This window comes from Oncorhynchus nerka, linkage group LG17 (assembly GCF_034236695.1).
Source record: "Oncorhynchus nerka isolate Pitt River linkage group LG17, Oner_Uvic_2.0, whole genome shotgun sequence".
Classification (NCBI taxonomy): domain Eukaryota; kingdom Metazoa; phylum Chordata; class Actinopteri; order Salmoniformes; family Salmonidae; genus Oncorhynchus; species Oncorhynchus nerka.
The window spans coordinates 4,408,217-4,427,004 of NC_088412.1; the positions used below are offsets into that span (position 1 = coordinate 4,408,217).

Genomic DNA, 18,788 nt, shown 5'->3' on the forward strand with positions numbered 1-18,788 from the left:
AGATATAGTAGACTAGAGAGTAAAGTTAAAGTAAGAACGGGATGTTACGCCTTTAAGAGTTGAGAAACTTGAAACCTTGTTTGCGCAACAATCAGTGCAGCTTACAGCCGCCAATGAGTCTAGACTGGCACGTGATGGTAGGCAGCCAATGGCTCCATCGCTCTCCTCGGAGTCCCCGTGTGTGTGTGTGTGTGTGTGTGTGTGTGTGTGTGTGTGTGTGTGTGTGTGTGTGTGTGTGTGTGTGTGTGTGTGTGTGTGTGTGTGTGTGTGTTAGAGAGCGAGAGGGAGAGAAAAAGAAGAAGAGAGAAACGGAGAAAAGAACGAGATCTCAGCAGTTCAGTTTGACTTGTTAGCTAGGTAGTCAACCCGGAACGAGGAGAGAGGAGTACTCGGTTTGGGATTGATGATTATTTCTACCTTCCAGCCTGGCATGGATATTTTTGGATTGTAAAAAGAAGTGCGGCTGTCGGGAGTTCGGGATCTGGATTTATAAAGGCTTTTAATGTATTTTTGGGGGATTTAAAATCACTTGTAAAGGTGTAATTCATGTTGTTCTCTCCGTGCCGGGTTAGAAGAGAGGAGATGTGAAGGGGTGTTCGTTCCAAAGTCCGAAACTATTACGAGTGCGTAAAAGCGTTTTAGGGCTCCCTTTCTCTTTTTGTCGTTGACTTTTCCATATTGGAATTCTGCATTTACTTAGTTCCCGTGTAGCTATTGTCTACTCGCATGATATTATCATGTGTGTGAAACATTTGTTTATCCCTTCCGAGGCGTAGGGAACATAACAACACGGGTCAAGAATAGGATTCAAATAGCAGTTCTGCATATTATTGACTGCGTTCCCAGTATGAATGAATTTTTGATTTCCCATGTCTCAATCTAATCTTGTTCTCCAATCGGCTGTGCATACCCTGGCACGGCGCTCCGCCAACATTAATGTCCTACAACTAAATTCAAAGTAGCTGGTAAACAGTCCCCTTTGGTGACCCGAAACAAGAATAACCTAGAGAGAGGAAAAGCACATCTATATTTTTTAAATTGTCGTATGTTCAGGACGAAACGCTCAAGTCTTGTGCGGCGACTCTGGAGAAGCCGTTTGATCCCGCATAGTGAGGAGGGAGATGGTGGACATAATGGCCCAAGTAGCGAAGACAGTCCTAGGGACGATCTCTTCACAACCTGCCACAACCCGGAGAAAATTAACAAAACGGATCTCCGACCGATGACGGTTGGCAGGTCGCCCGCAGGGGACTTAGGTGGAGTATGTGCCTTCAACTCGGCGGAGAGTTGCAGCGGCTGGGTGGGGGGTAGATCGGACCAGCACGGGGTTGCTATGTCGGTGACTGTGTGTGTCCAAGGGCCGGAGCAGGGCAGCCCTCAGGCAGTGCAGGACAGCGAATGCAGGACGGTGACGTGTTGTTTATTTAAAGACCGGGACCACTGTGAAGTTGAACCCATTGCCCCGGGGAGGGAACCGTTACCAGACTCCTGTCATTTTGTTTTGAGGAACCACCACGGTGGAGCTCGGGACAACGGTTCTCCTGAGGCGAAGCCGCGCACGGTGCTGGAGCAAGAACTAAAAACCGCCACATATTCTCTGTTGAAATGCTTAAAGGACAAAACCCTGGATACGTTACTGGAGGCGGTGGAGTCCAGAGAAGGGATGTGGAGCGACTGTGTGATGGTATCCCAGACAGAGATGCGTCTGGGCGGACACACGGCCATATCTCCGCGGCTGCTGTTGTGTAAACTCTACCGTTGGTCGGACCTCCAGCACACCGCCCAGCTCAAGCCGCTCTGTGAGTGCAGGAGCTTTGGGACTCTGGCTGGCCACGCGGTATGCTGCAACCCCTATCACTACAGCCGGCTCTGCAGCGTAGGTAGGAGTGCACCTGCTCTGTCACACTCACACACACACACACACACACACACACACACACACACAGTTAGAAGACAAAACGGGTATCGGCAGTGGTCTAGTGGTGCCTGGAGAAGTGGATATACTTTCATTTTGCCAAACCTTTCTCAAACCGCTAAGGAAAGACAAACAACCTGTTGTGAAATATTTAGTTTTCCTATAGTTTTTTTCTTCTTTAGGTTTTCACTCCTACAATCAGCCCTTTAAAAAAAAAATATAATATATATATATATATACAACACAAATTGGATGTTTTAAATCCACAACAATGCTTAAACCACATCACCAGACCATTTTTGAGGTCTGGGAAAAATCGAAACATATTTTGTGGTGTGTGTAGTTGCCCTTTGGTTTGAAGTCTTGGTTGAATCTTGTGCGCAGTTCAGTCAACACGCGCTGGTCAACACGCGCTGTTTAAATAAACATTTCTTAAGGATTTAAAAAACAACAACACTTTCCCAATTAAATGTTGACTGCAAAGTAGATCTTTCTACCAATTTGTACTGTAGGCCTACATTGTACAGTACAGAAATGCGACTAGCCAAAGAGTCTCTTTCTAGGTGCTCTTCGCTTCGAAATAAACTTTTTCAATACCTGATTTGGTAAGTTTTATACGTTGAAACTTCTTTTCTACCCTATCGGCCTCCGATGTCGGCCTCCGATGTCCCGATGTCGGCCTCCGATGTCCCGATGTCGGCCTCCGATGTCCGCTGTCGGCCTCCGATGTCCGCTGTCGGCCTCCGATGTCCGATGTCGGCCTCCGATGTCCCGATGTCGGCCTCCGATGTCCGATGTCCGCTGTCGGCCTCCGATGTCCGATGTCGGCCTCCGATGTCCGCTGTCGGCCTCCGATGTCCGATGTCGGCCTCCGATGTCCCGATGTCGGCCTCCGATGTCCCGATGTCGGCCTCCGATGTCCCGATGTCGGCCTCCGATGTCGGCCTCCGATGTCCCGATGTCGGCCTCCGATGTCCCGCTGTCGGCCTCCGATGTCCCGATGTCGGCCTCCGATGTCCCGATGTCGGCCTCCGATGTCCGCTGTCGGCCTCCGATGTCCCGATGTCGGCCTCCGATGTCGGCCTCCGATGTCCCGATGTCGGCCTCCGATGTCGGCCTCCGATGTCCCGACGTCGGCCTCCGATGTCCCGATGTCGGCCTCCGATGTCCGCTGTCGGCCTCCGATGTCGGCCTCCGATGTCGGCCTCCGATGTCCCGATGTCGGCCTCCGATGTCCCGATGTCGGCCTCCGATGTCCGCTGTCGGCCTCCGATGTCGGCCTCCGATGTCGGCCTCCGATGTCGGCCTCCGATGTCCCGACGTCGGCCTCCGATGTCCGCTGTCGGCCTCCGATGTCCCGATGTCGGCCTCCGATGTCGGCCTCCGATGTCGGCCTCCGATGTCGGCCTCCGATGTCCCGACGTCGGCCTCCAATGTCCGCTGTCGGCCTCCGATGTCCCGATGTCGGCCTCCGATGTCCGCTGTCGGCCTCCGATGTCCGCTGTCGGCCTCCGATGTCCGATGTCGGCCTCCGATGTCCCGATGTCGGCCTCCGATGTCCGATGTCCGCTGTCGGCCTCCGATGTCCGATGTCGGCCTCCGATGTCCGCTGTCAGCCTCCGATGTCCGCTGTCGGCCTCCGATGTCCGCTGTCGGCCTCCGATGTCCGATGTCGGCCTCCGATGTCGGCCTCCGATGTCCGATGTCGGACTCCGATCCGATGTCGTTCAATTCTGTGAGCTGTTCGATGCCACAACCAGTTCCAGGCATAAGCGACATTTATCTCCACCCCATGAGAGAACGTTATTTAAAATGCCAGTACAGACGTTTAAAAAAATTAAAAATAATTTAATCTCAATATCAAATAATTTCTAGGTATTAATTAACTTCCTTACTGTGATTATTTAAATTAAAATGGTTGAAAAAATAAATATATATAAAAAATAGCTTCTTAGCAAAGAGCAATTTCTCAAACCAGAATTTTACGAGTTGATTCTGAGAGAGGTCTAAAGGGGGGAGGGTAAAACGGAAAACTAGCTTTTATTGGCAGAGAGGTTTGGAACTCTCTTTCTTATTGGTCTATTAACTAATGTATCGCCTGGTGATCCTGGTGTGCCTTTAATACTGCAACATTTTCTCTATGCCACATGGCAAAATGTGTAGAATTGTAGGAAATGAACTTCAAAACGTAAAATCTTCTCTCCACCATCAAGAGGGGGGAAAATTGGGGGGGAGGGGGGGGGGGGGGGTCTCTGTGGGTGTTCTTGCTGCACGATATTCCACCAAAACTAGGTTATGTGTGTGTCAAAGCATGAGAATATACTTCACATGCTTTGCGATTATGTAAGATGCTACTTTGTGCATGATTTCTCTATTGTACTGCCGTAACTGATAGGTCTAATACCTCCATTACACTACGATAGGCATCCGTAGGCATTAAGAAGGGAGGATACAATAGCGAGACTATTCGCACGGCAAGCGGTACCGGAGCTGCCAGGTCCAAGAGGCTTCTAAAACAGCTTCTACCCCCAAGCAATAAGACTCCTGAACATCAAATGGCTACCCAGACTATTTGCATTGCCCCCCTCCACCCCCCCCCCCCCACCTCTTTTACACCGCTGCTGCTCTCTGTTGTTATCATCTATGTATAGTCACTTATATAGTAACTCTACCTACATGTACATATTACCTCAACTAACCGGTACACGCGCACATTGACTCTGTATCGGTACCCCCCTGTATATAGCCTCCACATTGACACTGTACCGGTACCCCCTGTATATAGCCTCCACATTGACTCTGTATCGGTACCCCCTGTATACAGCCTCCACATTGCCTCTGTACCGGTACCCCCTGTATATAGCCTCCACATTGACTCTGTACCGGTACCCCCTGTATATAGCCTCCACATTGACTCTGTATCGGTACCCCCCTGTATATAGCCTCCACATTGACTCTGTACCGGTACCCCCTGTATATAGCCTCCACATTGACTCTGTACCGTAATACCCTGTATATAACCTCCACATTGACTCTGTACCGGTACCCCCTGTATATAGCCTCCACATTGACTCTGTACCGGTACCCCCTGTATACAGCCTCCACATTGACTCTGTACCGTAACACCCTGTATATAGCCTCCACATTGACTCTATACCGTAACACCCTGTATATAACCTCCACATTGACTCTGTACCGTAATACCCTGTATATAGCCTCCACATTGACTCTGTACCGTAACACCCTGTATATAGCCTCCACATTGACTCTGTACCGTAACACCCTGTATATAGCCTCCACATTGACTCTGTACCGTTTTACCCTGTATATAGCCTCCACATGGACTCTGTACCGTAACACCCTGTATATAGCCTCCACATTGACTCTGTACCGGTACCCCCTGTATATAGCCTCCACATTGACTCTGTACCGTAACACCCTGTATATAGCCCCCACAGACTGACTCTGTACCGGTACCCCCTGTATATAGCCTCCACATTGACTCTATACCGTAACACCCTGTATATAACCTCCACATTGACTCTGTACGGTAATACCCTGTATATAGCCTCCACATTGACTCTGTACCGGTACCCCCTGTATATAGCCTCCACATTGACTCTGTACCGGTACCCCCTGTATATAGCCTCCACATTGACTCTGTACCGGTACCCCCTGTATATAGCCTCCACATTGACTCTGTACCGGTACCCCTGTATATAGCCTCCACATTGACTCTGTACCGGTACCCCCTGTATATAGCCTCCACATTGACTCTGTACCGGTACCCCCTGTATATAGCCTCCACATTGACTCTGTACCGGTACCCCCTGTATATAGCCTCCACATTGACTCTGTACCGGTACCCCCTGTATATAGCCTCCACATTGACTCTGTACCGTAATACCCTGTATATAGCCTCCACATTGCCTCTGTACCGGTACCCCCTGTATATAGCCTCCACATTGACTTTGTACCGTAACACCCTGTATATAGCCTCCACATTGACTCTGTACCGGTACCCCCTGTATATAGCCTCCACATTGACTCTGTACCGTAATACCCTGTATATAGCCTCCAAATTGACTCTGTACCGTAACACCCTGTATACAGCCTCCACATTGACTCTGTACCGGTACTCCCTGTATACAGCCTCCACATTGACTCTGTACCGTAACACCCTGTATATAGCCTCCACATTGACTCTATGTCGTAACACCCTGTATATAACCTCCACATTGACTCTGTACGGTAATACCCTGTATATAGCCTCCACATTGACTCTGTACCGTAACACCCTGTATATAGCCTCCACATTGACTCTGTACCGTAACACCCTGTATATAGTCTCCACATTGACTCTGTACCGTAATACCCTGTATATAGTCTCCACATTGACTCTGTACCGTAACACCCTGTATATAGTCTCCACATTGACTCTGTACCGTAATACCCTGTATATAGCCTCCACATGGACTCTGTACCGTAACACCCTGTATATAGCCTCCACATGGACTCTGTACCGTAACACCCTGTATATAGCCCCCACAGACTGACTCTGTACCGGTACCCCCTGTATATAGCCTCCACATTGACTCTATACCGTAACACCCTGTATATAGCCCCCACAGACTGACTCTGTACCGGTACCCCCTGTATATAGCCTCCACATTGACTCTATACCGTAACACCCTGTATATAACCTCCACATTGACTCTGTACGGTAATACCCTGTATACAGCCTCCACATTGACTCTGTACCGGTACTCCCTGTATACAGCCTCCACATTGACTCTGTACCGTAACACCCTGTATATAGCCTCCACATTGACTCTATACCGTAACACCCTGTATATAACCTCCACATTGACTCTGTACGGTAATACCCTGTATATAGCCTCCACATTGACTCTGTACCGTAACACCCTGTATACAGCCTCCACATTGACTCTGTACCGTAACACCCTGTATATAGCCTCCACATTGACTCTATACCGTAACACCCTGTATATAACCTCCACATTGACTCTGTACGGTAATACCCTGTATATAGCCTCCACATTGACTCTGTACCGTAACACCCTGTATATAGCCTCCACATTGACTCTGTACCGTAACACCCTGTATATAACCTCCACATTGACTCTGTACCGTAACACCCTGTATATAGCCTCCACATTGACTCTATACCGTAACACCCTGTATATAGCCTCCACATTGACTCTGTACCGGTACCCCCTGTATATAGCCTCCACATTGACTCTGTACCGTAATACCCTGTATATAGCCTCCACATTGACTCTGTACCGTAATACCCTGCATATAGCCTCCACATTGACTCTGTACCGTAATAACCTGTATATAGCCTCCACATTGACTCTATACCGTAACACCCTGTATATAGCCTCTACATTGACTCTGTACGGTAATACCCTGTATATAGCCTCCACATTGACTCTGTACCGGCCTCCACATTGATCTACCCCCTGTATATAGCCTCCACATTGACTCTGTACCGTAATAACCTGTATATAGCCTCCACATTGACTCTATACCGTAACACCCTGTATATAGCCTCCACATTGACTCTGTACGGTAATACCCTGTATATAGCCTCCACATTGACTCTGTACCGGTACCCCCTGTATATAGCCTCCACATTGACTCTGTACCGTAACACCCTGTATATAGCCTCCACATTGACTCTGTACCGTAACACCCTGTATATAGCCTCCACATTGACTCTATACCGTAACACCCTGTATATAACCTCCACATTGACTCTGTACGGTAATACCCTGTATATAGCCTCCACATTGACTCTGTACCGTAACACCCTGTATATAGCCTCCACATTGACTCTGTACCGTAACACCCTGTATATAGCCTCCACATTGACTCTGTACCGTAATACCCTGTATATAGTCTCCACATTGACTCTGTACCGTAACACCCTGTATATAGTCTCCACATTGACTCTGTACCGTAATACCCTGTATATAGCCTCCACATGGACTCTGTACCGTAACACCCTGTATATAGCCTCCACATGGACTCTGTACCGTAACACCCTGTATATAGCCTCCACATTGACTCTGTACCGTAACACCCTGTATATAGCCTCCACATTGACTCTATACCGTAACACCCTGTATATAACCTCCACATTGACTCTGTACGGTAATACCCTGTATATAGCCTCCACATTGACTCTGTACCGTAACACCCTGTATATAGCCTCCACATTGACTCTGTACCGTAACACCCTGTATATAGCCTCCACATTGATTCTGTACCGTAATACCCTGTATATAGTCTCCACATTGACTCTGTACCGTAACACCCTGTATATAGTCTCCACATTGACTCTGTACCGTAATACCCTGTATATAGCCTCCACATGGACTCTGTACCGTAACACCCTGTATATAGCCTCCACATGGACTCTGTACCGTAACACCCTGTATATAGCCTCCACATTGACTCTGTACCGGTACCCCCTGTATATAGCCTCCACATTGACTCTGTACCGTAACACCCTGTATATAGCCCCCACAGACTGACTCTGTACCGGTACCCCCTGTATATAGCCTCCACATTGACTCTATACCGTAACACCCTGTATATAACCTCCACATTGACTCTGTACGGTAATACCCTGTATACAGCTTCCACATTGACTCTGTACCGGTACTCCCTGTATACAGCCTCCACATTGACTCTGTACCGTAACACCCTGTATATAGCCTCCACATTGACTCTATACCGTAACACCCTGTATATAGCCTCCACATTGACTCTGTACCGTAACACCCTGTATATAGCCTCCACATTGACTCTGTACCGTAATACCCTGTATATAGTCTCCACATTGACTCTGTACCGTAACACCCTGTATATAGTCTCCACATTGACTCTGTACCGTAATACCCTGTATATAGCCTCCACATTGACTCTGTACCGTAACACCCTGTATATAGCCTCCACATTGACTCTGTACCGTAACACCCTGTATATAACCTCCACATTGACTCTGTACCGTAACACCCTGTATATAGCCTCCACATTGACTCTATACCGTAACACCCTGTATATAGCCTCCACATTGACTCTGTACCGGTACCCCCTGTATATAGCCTCCACATTGACTCTGTACCGTAATACCCTGTATATAGCCTCCACATTGACTCTGTACCGTAACACCCTGTATATAGCCTCCACATTGACTCTATACCGTAACACCCTGTATATAGCCTCCACATTGACTCTGTACCGGTACCCCCTGTATATAGCCTCCACATTGACTCTGTACCGTAATACCCTGTATATAGCCTCCACATTGACTCTGTACCGTAATACCCTGCATATAGCCTCCACATTGACTCTGTACCGTAATAACCTGTATATAGCCTCCACATTGACTCTATACCGTAACACCCTGTATATAGCCTCCACATTGACTCTGTACGGTAATACCCTGTATATAGCCTCCACATTGACTCTGTACCGGTACCCCCTGTATATAGCCTCCACATTGACTCTGTACCGTAATAACCTGTATATAGCCTCCACATTGACTCTATACCGTAACACCCTGTATATAGCCTCCACATTGACTCTGTACCGTAATACCCTATATATAGCCTCCACATTGACTCTGTACCGGTACCCCCTGTATATAGCCTCCACATTGACTCTGTACCGTAACACCCTGTATATAGCCTCCACATTGACTCTGTACCGTAACACCCTGTATATAGCCTCCACATTGACTCTATACCGTAACACCCTGTATATAACCTCCACATTGACTCTGTACGGTAATACCCTGTATATAGCCTCCACATTGACTCTGTACCGTAACACCCTGTATATAGCCTCCACATTGACTCTGTACCGTAACACCCTGTATATAGCCTCCACATTGACTCTGTACCGTAATACCCTGTATATAGTCTCCACATTGACTCTGTACCGTAACACCCAGTATATAGTCTCCACATTGACTCTGTACCGTAATACCCTGTATATAGCCTCCACATGGACTCTGTACCGTAACACCCTGTATATAGCCTCCACATGGACTCTGTACCGTAACACCCTGTATATAGCCTCCACATTGACTCTGTACCGTAACACCCTGTATATAGCCTCCACATTGACTCTATACCGTAACACCCTGTATATAACCTCCACATTGACTCTGTACGGTAATACCCTGTATATAGCCTCCACATTGACTCTGTACCGTAACACACTGTATATAGCCTCCACATTGACTCTGTACCGTAACACCCTGTATATAGCCTCCACATTGACTCTGTACCGTAATACCCTGTATATAGTCTCCACATTGACTCTGTACCGTAACACCCTGTATATAGTCTCCACATTGACTCTGTACCGTAATACCCTGTATATAGCCTCCACATGGACTCTGTACCGTAACACCCTGTATATAGCCTCCACATGGACTCTGTACCGTAACACCCTGTATATAGCCTCCACATTGACTCTGTACCGGTACCCCCTGTATATAGCCTCCACATTGACTCTGTACCGTAACACCCTGTATATAGCCCCCACAGACTGACTCTGTACCGGTACCCCCTGTATATAGCCTCCACATTGACTCTATACCGTAACACCCTGTATATAACCTCCACATTGACTCTGTACGGTAATACCCTGTATACAGCCTCCACATTGACTCTGTACCGGTACTCCCTGTATACAGCCTCCACATTGACTCTGTACCGTAACACCCTGTATATAGCCTCCACATTGACTCTATACCGTAACACCCTGTATATAACCTCCACATTGACTCTGTACGGTAATACCCTGTATATAGCCTCCACATTGACTCTGTACCGTAACACCCTGTATACAGCCTCCACATTGACTCTGTACCGTAACACCCTGTATATAGCCTCCACATTGACTCTATACCGTAACACCCTGTATATAACCTCCACATTGACTCTGTACGGTAATACCCTGTATATAGCCTCCACATTGACTCTGTACCGTAACACCCTGTATATAGCCTCCACATTGACTCTGTACCGTAACACCCTGTATATAACCTCCACATTGACTCTGTACGGTAATACCCTGTATATAGCCTCCACATTGACTCTGTACCGTAACACACTGTATATAGCCTCCACATTGACTCTGTACCGTAACACCCTGTATATAGCCTCCACATTGACTCTGTACCGTAACACCCTGTATACAGCCTCCACATTGACTCTGTACCGTAACACCCTGTATATAGCCTCCACATTGACTCTATACCGTAACACCCTGTATATAACCTCCACATTGACTCTGTACGGTAATACCCTGTATATAGCCTCCACATTGACTCTGTACCGTAACACCCTGTATATAGCCTCCACATTGACTCTGTACCGTAACACCCTGTATATAACCTCCACATTGACTCTGTACCGTAACACCCTGTATATAGCCTCCACATTGACTCTGTACCGGTACCCCCTGTATATAGCCTCCACATTGACTCTGTACCGTAATACCCTGTATATAGCCTCCACATTGACTCTGTACCGTAATACCCTGCATATAGCCTCCACATTGACTCTGTACCGTAATAACCTGTATATAGCCTCCACATTGACTCTATACCGTAACACCCTGTATATAGCCTCCACATTGACTCTGTACGGTAATACCCTGTATATAGCCTCCACATTGACTCTGTACCGGTACCCCCTGTATATAGCCTCCACATTGACTCTGTACCGTAATACCCTGTATATAGCCTCCACATTGACTCTGTACCGTAATACCCTGCATATAGCCTCCACATTGACTCTGTACCGTAATAACCTGTATATAGCCTCCACATTGACTCTATACCGTAACACCCTGTATATAGCCTCCACATTGACTCTGTACGGTAATACCCTGTATATAGCCTCCACATTGACTCTGTACCGGTACCCCCTGTATATAGCCTCCACATTGACTCTGTACCGGTACCCCCTGTATATAGCGTCCACATTGTCTCTGTACCGTAATACCCTGTATATAGCCTCCACATTGACTCTGTACCGGTACCCCCTGTATATAGCCTCCACATTGACTCTGTACCGTAACACCCTGTATATAGCCTCCACATTGACTCTGTACCGGTACCCCCTGTATATAGCCTCCACATTGACTCTGTACCGTAATACCCTGTATATAGCCTCCAAATTGACTCTGTACCGTAACACCCTGTATACAGCCTCCACATTGACTCTGTACCGGTACTCCCTGTATATAGCCTCCACATTGACTCTGTACCGTAACACCCTGTATATAGCCTCCACATTGACTCTGTACCGGTACCCCCTGTATATAGCCTCCACATTGACTGTGTACCGTAACACCCTGTATATAGCCTCCACATTGACTCTATACCGTAACACCCTGTATATAACCTCCACATTGACTCTGTACGGTAATACCCTGTATATAGCCTCCACATTGACTCTGTACCGTAACACCCTGTATACAGCCTCCACATTGACTCTGTACCGTAACACCCTGTATATAGCCTCCACATTGACTCTATACCGTAACACCCTGTATATAACCTCCACATTGACTCTGTACGGTAATACCCTGTATATAGCCTCCACATTGACTCTGTACCGTAACACCCTGTATATAGCCTCCACATTGACTCTGTACCGTAACACCCTGTATATAACCTCCACATTGACTCTGTACGGTAATACCCTGTATATAGCCTCCACATTGACTCTGTACCGTAACACACTGTATATAGCCTCCACATTGACTCTGTACCGTAACACCCTGTATATAGCCTCCACATTGACTCTGTACCGTAACACCCTGTATACAGCCTCCACATTGACTCTGTACCGTAACACCCTGTATATAGCCTCCACATTGACTCTATACCGTAACACCCTGTATATAACCTCCACATTGACTCTGTACGGTAATACCCTGTATATAGCCTCCACATTGACTCTGTACCGTAACACCCTGTATATAGCCTCCACATTGACTCTGTACCGTAACACCCTGTATATAACCTCCACATTGACTCTGTACCGTAACACCCTGTATATAGCCTCCACATTGACTCTGTACCGGTACCCCCTGTATATAGCCTCCACATTGACTCTGTACCGTAATACCCTGTATATAGCCTCCACATTGACTCTGTACCGTAATACCCTGCATATAGCCTCCACATTGACTCTGTACCGTAATAACCTGTATATAGCCTCCACATTGACTCTATACCGTAACACCCTGTATATAGCCTCCACATTGACTCTGTACGGTAATACCCTGTATATAGCCTCCACATTGACTCTGTACCGGTACCCCCTGTATATAGCCTCCACATTGACTCTGTACCGTAATACCCTGTATATAGCCTCCACATTGACTCTGTACCGTAATACCCTGCATATAGCCTCCACATTGACTCTGTACCGTAATAACCTGTATATAGCCTCCACATTGACTCTATACCGTAACACCCTGTATATAGCCTCCACATTGACTCTGTACGGTAATACCCTGTATATAGCCTCCACATTGACTCTGTACCGGTACCCCCTGTATATAGCCTCCACATTGACTCTGTACCGGTACCCCCTGTATATAGCGTCCACATTGTCTCTGTACCGTAATACCCTGTATATAGCCTCCACATTGACTCTGTACCGGTACCCCCTGTATATAGCCTCCACATTGACTCTGTACCGTAACACCCTGTATATAGCCTCCACATTGACTCTGTACCGGTACCCCCTGTATATAGCCTCCACATTGACTCTGTACCGTAATACCCTGTATATAGCCTCCAAATTGACTCTGTACCGTAACACCCTGTATACAGCCTCCACATTGACTCTGTACCGGTACTCCCTGTATATAGCCTCCACATTGACTCTGTACCGTAACACCCTGTATATAGCCTCCACATTGACTCTGTACCGGTACCCCCTGTATATAGCCTCCACATTGACTGTGTACCGGTACCCCCTGTATATAGCCTCCACATTGACTCTATACCGTAACACCCTGTATATAACCTCCACATTGACTCTGTACCGTAACACCCTGTATATAACCTCCACATTGACTCTACACCGTAACACCCTGTATATAACCTCCACATTGACTCTGTACGGTAATACCCTGTATATAGCCTCCACATTGACTCTGTACCGTAACACCCTGTATATAGCCTCCACATTGGCTCTGTACCGGTACCCCCTGCATATTGCCTCCACATTGACTCTGTACCGTAACACCCTGTATATAACCTCCACATTGACTCTACACCGTAACACCCTGTATATAACCTCCACATTGACTCTGTACGGTAATACCCTGTATATAGCCTCCACATTGACTCTGTACCGTAACACCCTGTATATAGCCCCCACAGACTGACTCTGTACCGGTACCCCCTGTATATAGCCTCCACATTGACTCTGTACCGGTACCCCCTGTATATAGCCTCCACATTGACTCTGTACCGTAACACCCTGTATATAGCCCCCACAGACTGACTCTGTACCGGTACCCCCTGTATATAGCCTCCACATTGACTCTGTACCGGTACCCCCTGTATATAGCCTCCACATTGACTCTGTACCGTAACACCCTGTATATAGCCTCCACATTGACTCTGTACCGTAACACCCTGTATATAACCTCCACATTGACTCTGTACGGTAATACCCTGTATATAGCCTCCACATTGACTCTGTACCGTAACACCCTGTATATAGCCCCCACAGACTGACTCTGTACCGGTACCCCCTGTATATAGCCTCCACATTGACTCTGTACCGGTACCCCCTGTATATAGCCTCCACATTGACTCTGTACCGTAACACCCTGTATATAGCCTCCACATTGACTCTGTACCGTAACACCCTGTATACAGCCTCCACATTGACTCTGTACCGGTACCCCCTGTATATAGCCTCCACATTGACTCTGTACCGTAACACCCTGTATATAGCCTCCACATTGACTCTGTACCGTAACACCCTGTATACAGCCTCCACATTGACTCTGTACCGTAACACCCTGTATATAGCCTCCACATTGACTCTGTACCTGTACCCCCTGTATATAACCTCCACATTGACTCTGTACCGGTACCCCCTGTATATAGCCTCCACATTGACTCTGTACCGGTACCCCCTGTATATAGCCTCCACATTGACTCTGTACCGTAACACCCTGTATATAGCCTCCACATTGACTCTGTACAGTAACACCCTGTATATAGCCTCCACATTGACTCTGTACCAGTACCCCCTGTATATAGCCTCCACATTGACTCTGTATCTGTACCCCCTGTATATAGCCTCCACATTGACTCTGTACCGGTACCCCCTGTATATAGCCTCCACAGTTACACAGTTATAGGACAGCACAGTTACACAGTTATAGGACAGCACAGTTACACAGTTATAGGACAACACAGTTATAGGACAGCACAGTTACACAGTTATAGGACAGCACAGTTACACAGTTATAGGACAGCACAGTTACACAGTTATAGGACAGCACAGTTATAGGACAGCACAGTTACACAGTTATAGGACAGCACAGTTATAGGACAGCACAGTTACACAGTTATAGGACAACACAGTTATAGGACAGCACAGTTACACAGTTATAGGACAACACAGTTACAGGACAACACAGTTATAGGACAACACAGTTATAGGACAACACAGTTACAAGACAACACCATTATAGGACAACACAGTTATAGGACAACACAGTTATAGGACAACACAGTTACACAGTTATAGGACAACCCAGTTATAGGACAACACAGTTACACAGTTATAGGACAACACAGTTATAGGACAACACAGTTACAGAACAACACAGTTACACAGTTACAGGACAACACAGTTACACAGTTATAGGACAACACAGTTACACAGTTACAGGACAACACAGTTACACAGTTACAGGACAACACAGTTACACAGTTATAGGACAACACAGTTACACAGTTATAGGACAACACAGTTACACAGTTATAGGACAACACAGTTACACAGTTATAGGACAACACAGTTATAGGACAACACAGTTATAGGACAACACAGTTATATGACAACACAGTTACCCAGTTATAGGACAACACAGTTATAGGACAACACAGTTATAGGGCAACACAGTTACACAGTTACAGGACAACACAGTTACACAGTTATAGGACAACACAGTTACAGGACAACACAGTTACACAGTTATAGGACAACACAGTTACACAGTTATAGGACAACACAGTTACACAGTTATAGGACATCACAGTTACACAGTTACAGGACAACACAGTTACACAGTTATAGGACAACACAGTTACACAGTTATAGGACAACACAGTTACACAGTTATAGGACAACACAGTTATAGGACAACACAGTTATAGGACAACACAGTTACCCAGTTATAGGACAACACAGTTATAGGACAACACAGTTACACAGTTACAGGACAACACAGTTACACAGTTATAGGACAACACAGTTACACAGTTACAGGACAACACAGTTACACAGTTATAGGACAACACAGTTACACAGTTATAGGACAACACAGTTACACAGTTAAAGGACAACACAGTTATAGGACAACACAGTTACAGGACAACACAGTTATAGGACAACACAGTTACAGGACAACACAGTTATAGAACAACACAGTTACACAGTTATAGGACAACACAGTTATAGAACAACACAGTTACACAGTTATAGGACAACACAGTTACACAGTTATAGGACAACACAGTTATAGAACAACACAGTTACACAGTTATAGGACAACACAGTTACAGGACAACACAGTTACACAGTTATAGGACAACACAGTTACAGGACAACACAGTTACAGGACAACACAGTTATAGAACAACACAGTTACACAGTTATAGGACAACACAGTTATAGGACAACACAGTTATAGGACAACACAGTTACAGGACAACACAGTTATAGGACAACACAGTTATAGGACAACACAGTTATAGGACAACACAGTTGTAGGACAACACAGTTACAGGACAACACAGTTATAGGACAACACAGTTACACAGTTATAGGACAACACAGTTACAGGACATCACAGTTATAGGACAACACAGTTATAGAACAACACAGTTATAGGACAACACAGTTACACAGTTACAGGACAACACAGTTACACAGTTATAGGACAACACAGTTACACAGTTACAGGACAACACAGTTACACAGTTATAGGACAACACAGTTATAGGACAACACAGTTACACAGTTACAGGACAACACAGTTATAGGACAACACAGTTACAGGACAACACAGTTATAGAACAACACAGTTACACAGTTATAGGACAACACAGTTACACAGTTATAGGACAACACAGTTATAGAACAACACAGTTACACAGTTATAGGACAACACAGTTACACAGTTACAGGACAACACAGTTACACAGTTATAGGACAACACAGTTACACAGTTATAGGACAACACAGTTACACAGTTATAGGACAACACAGTTACACAGTTATAGGACAACACAGTTACACAGTTATAGGACAACACAGTTATAGGACAACACAGTTATAGGACAACACAGTTACCCAGTTATAGGACAACACAGTTATAGGACAACACAGTTACACAGTTACAGGACAACACAGTTACACAGTTATAGGACAACACAGTTACACAGTTATAGGACAACACAGTTACACAGTTATAGGACAACACAGTTACACAGCTAAAGGACAACACAGTTATAGGACAACACAGTTACAGGACAACACAGTTATAGGACAACACAGTTACACAGTTATAGGACAACACAGTTACACAGTTATAGGACAACACAGTTATAGAACAACACAGTTACACAGTTATAGGACAACACAGTTACACAGTTATAGGACAACACAGTTATAGAACAACACAGTTACACAGTTATAGGACAACACAGTTACAGGACAACACAGTTATAGGACAACACAGTTACACAGTTACAGGACAACACAGTTACACAGTTATAGGACAACACAGTTATAGGACAACACAGTTATAGGACAACACAGTTACACAGTTATAGGACAACACAGTTACAGGACAACACAGTTACAGGACAACAGAGTTATAGAACAACACAGTTACACAGTTATAGGACAACACAGTTATAGGACAACACAGTTACAGGACAACACAGTTATAGGACAACACAGTTATAGGATAACACAGTTATAGGACAACACAGTTACAGGACAACACAGTTATAGGACAACACAGTTACACAGTTATAGGACAACACAGTTACAGGACATCACAGTTATAGGACAACACAGTTATAGGACAACACAGTTATAGGACAACACAGTTATAGGACAACACAGTTACACAGTTATAGGACAACACAGTTATAGGACAACACTGTTATAGGACAACACAGTTACACAGTTATAGAACAACACAGTTACACAGTTATAGAACAACACAGTTACACAGTTATAGGACAACACAGTTATAGCCTCATAACATGGTTATAACTATAATGTTGGTATCATGGATGGTCAGTCCTGTAGAGTCTCATAACATGGTTATAACTATAATGTTGATATCATGGATGGTCAGTCCTGTATAGTCTCATAACATGGTTATAACTATAATGTTGATATCATGGATGGTCAGTCCTTGCTTCCATAGCTCTGTCCATGAATCTGAGTGGTTACATTGTTACAGGCCCCTCCCACAACAGGCCCCTCCCTCAACAGAGGCGGGTTGACCTGTTTGTTGTTGTTTCAATAAGGTCTCTAGCTTT

At 45.9% G+C, this 18,788-nt stretch overlaps 1 protein-coding gene across 1 annotated transcript in view; it reads left to right on the forward strand.

The window, feature by feature from the left end:
- Positions 1 to 279: 279 nt before the first annotated feature.
- Positions 280 to 18,788, forward strand: part of smad6b (SMAD family member 6b) — a 140,963-nt gene continuing 122,454 nt past the window's right edge. The window contains exon 1 of the mRNA XM_065002851.1: positions 280 to 1,880. Coding sequence (XP_064858923.1) covers positions 1,046 to 1,880 — 835 coding nt within the window. The 5' untranslated portion in view covers positions 280 to 1,045. The remainder of the gene's footprint in view (positions 1,881 to 18,788) is intronic.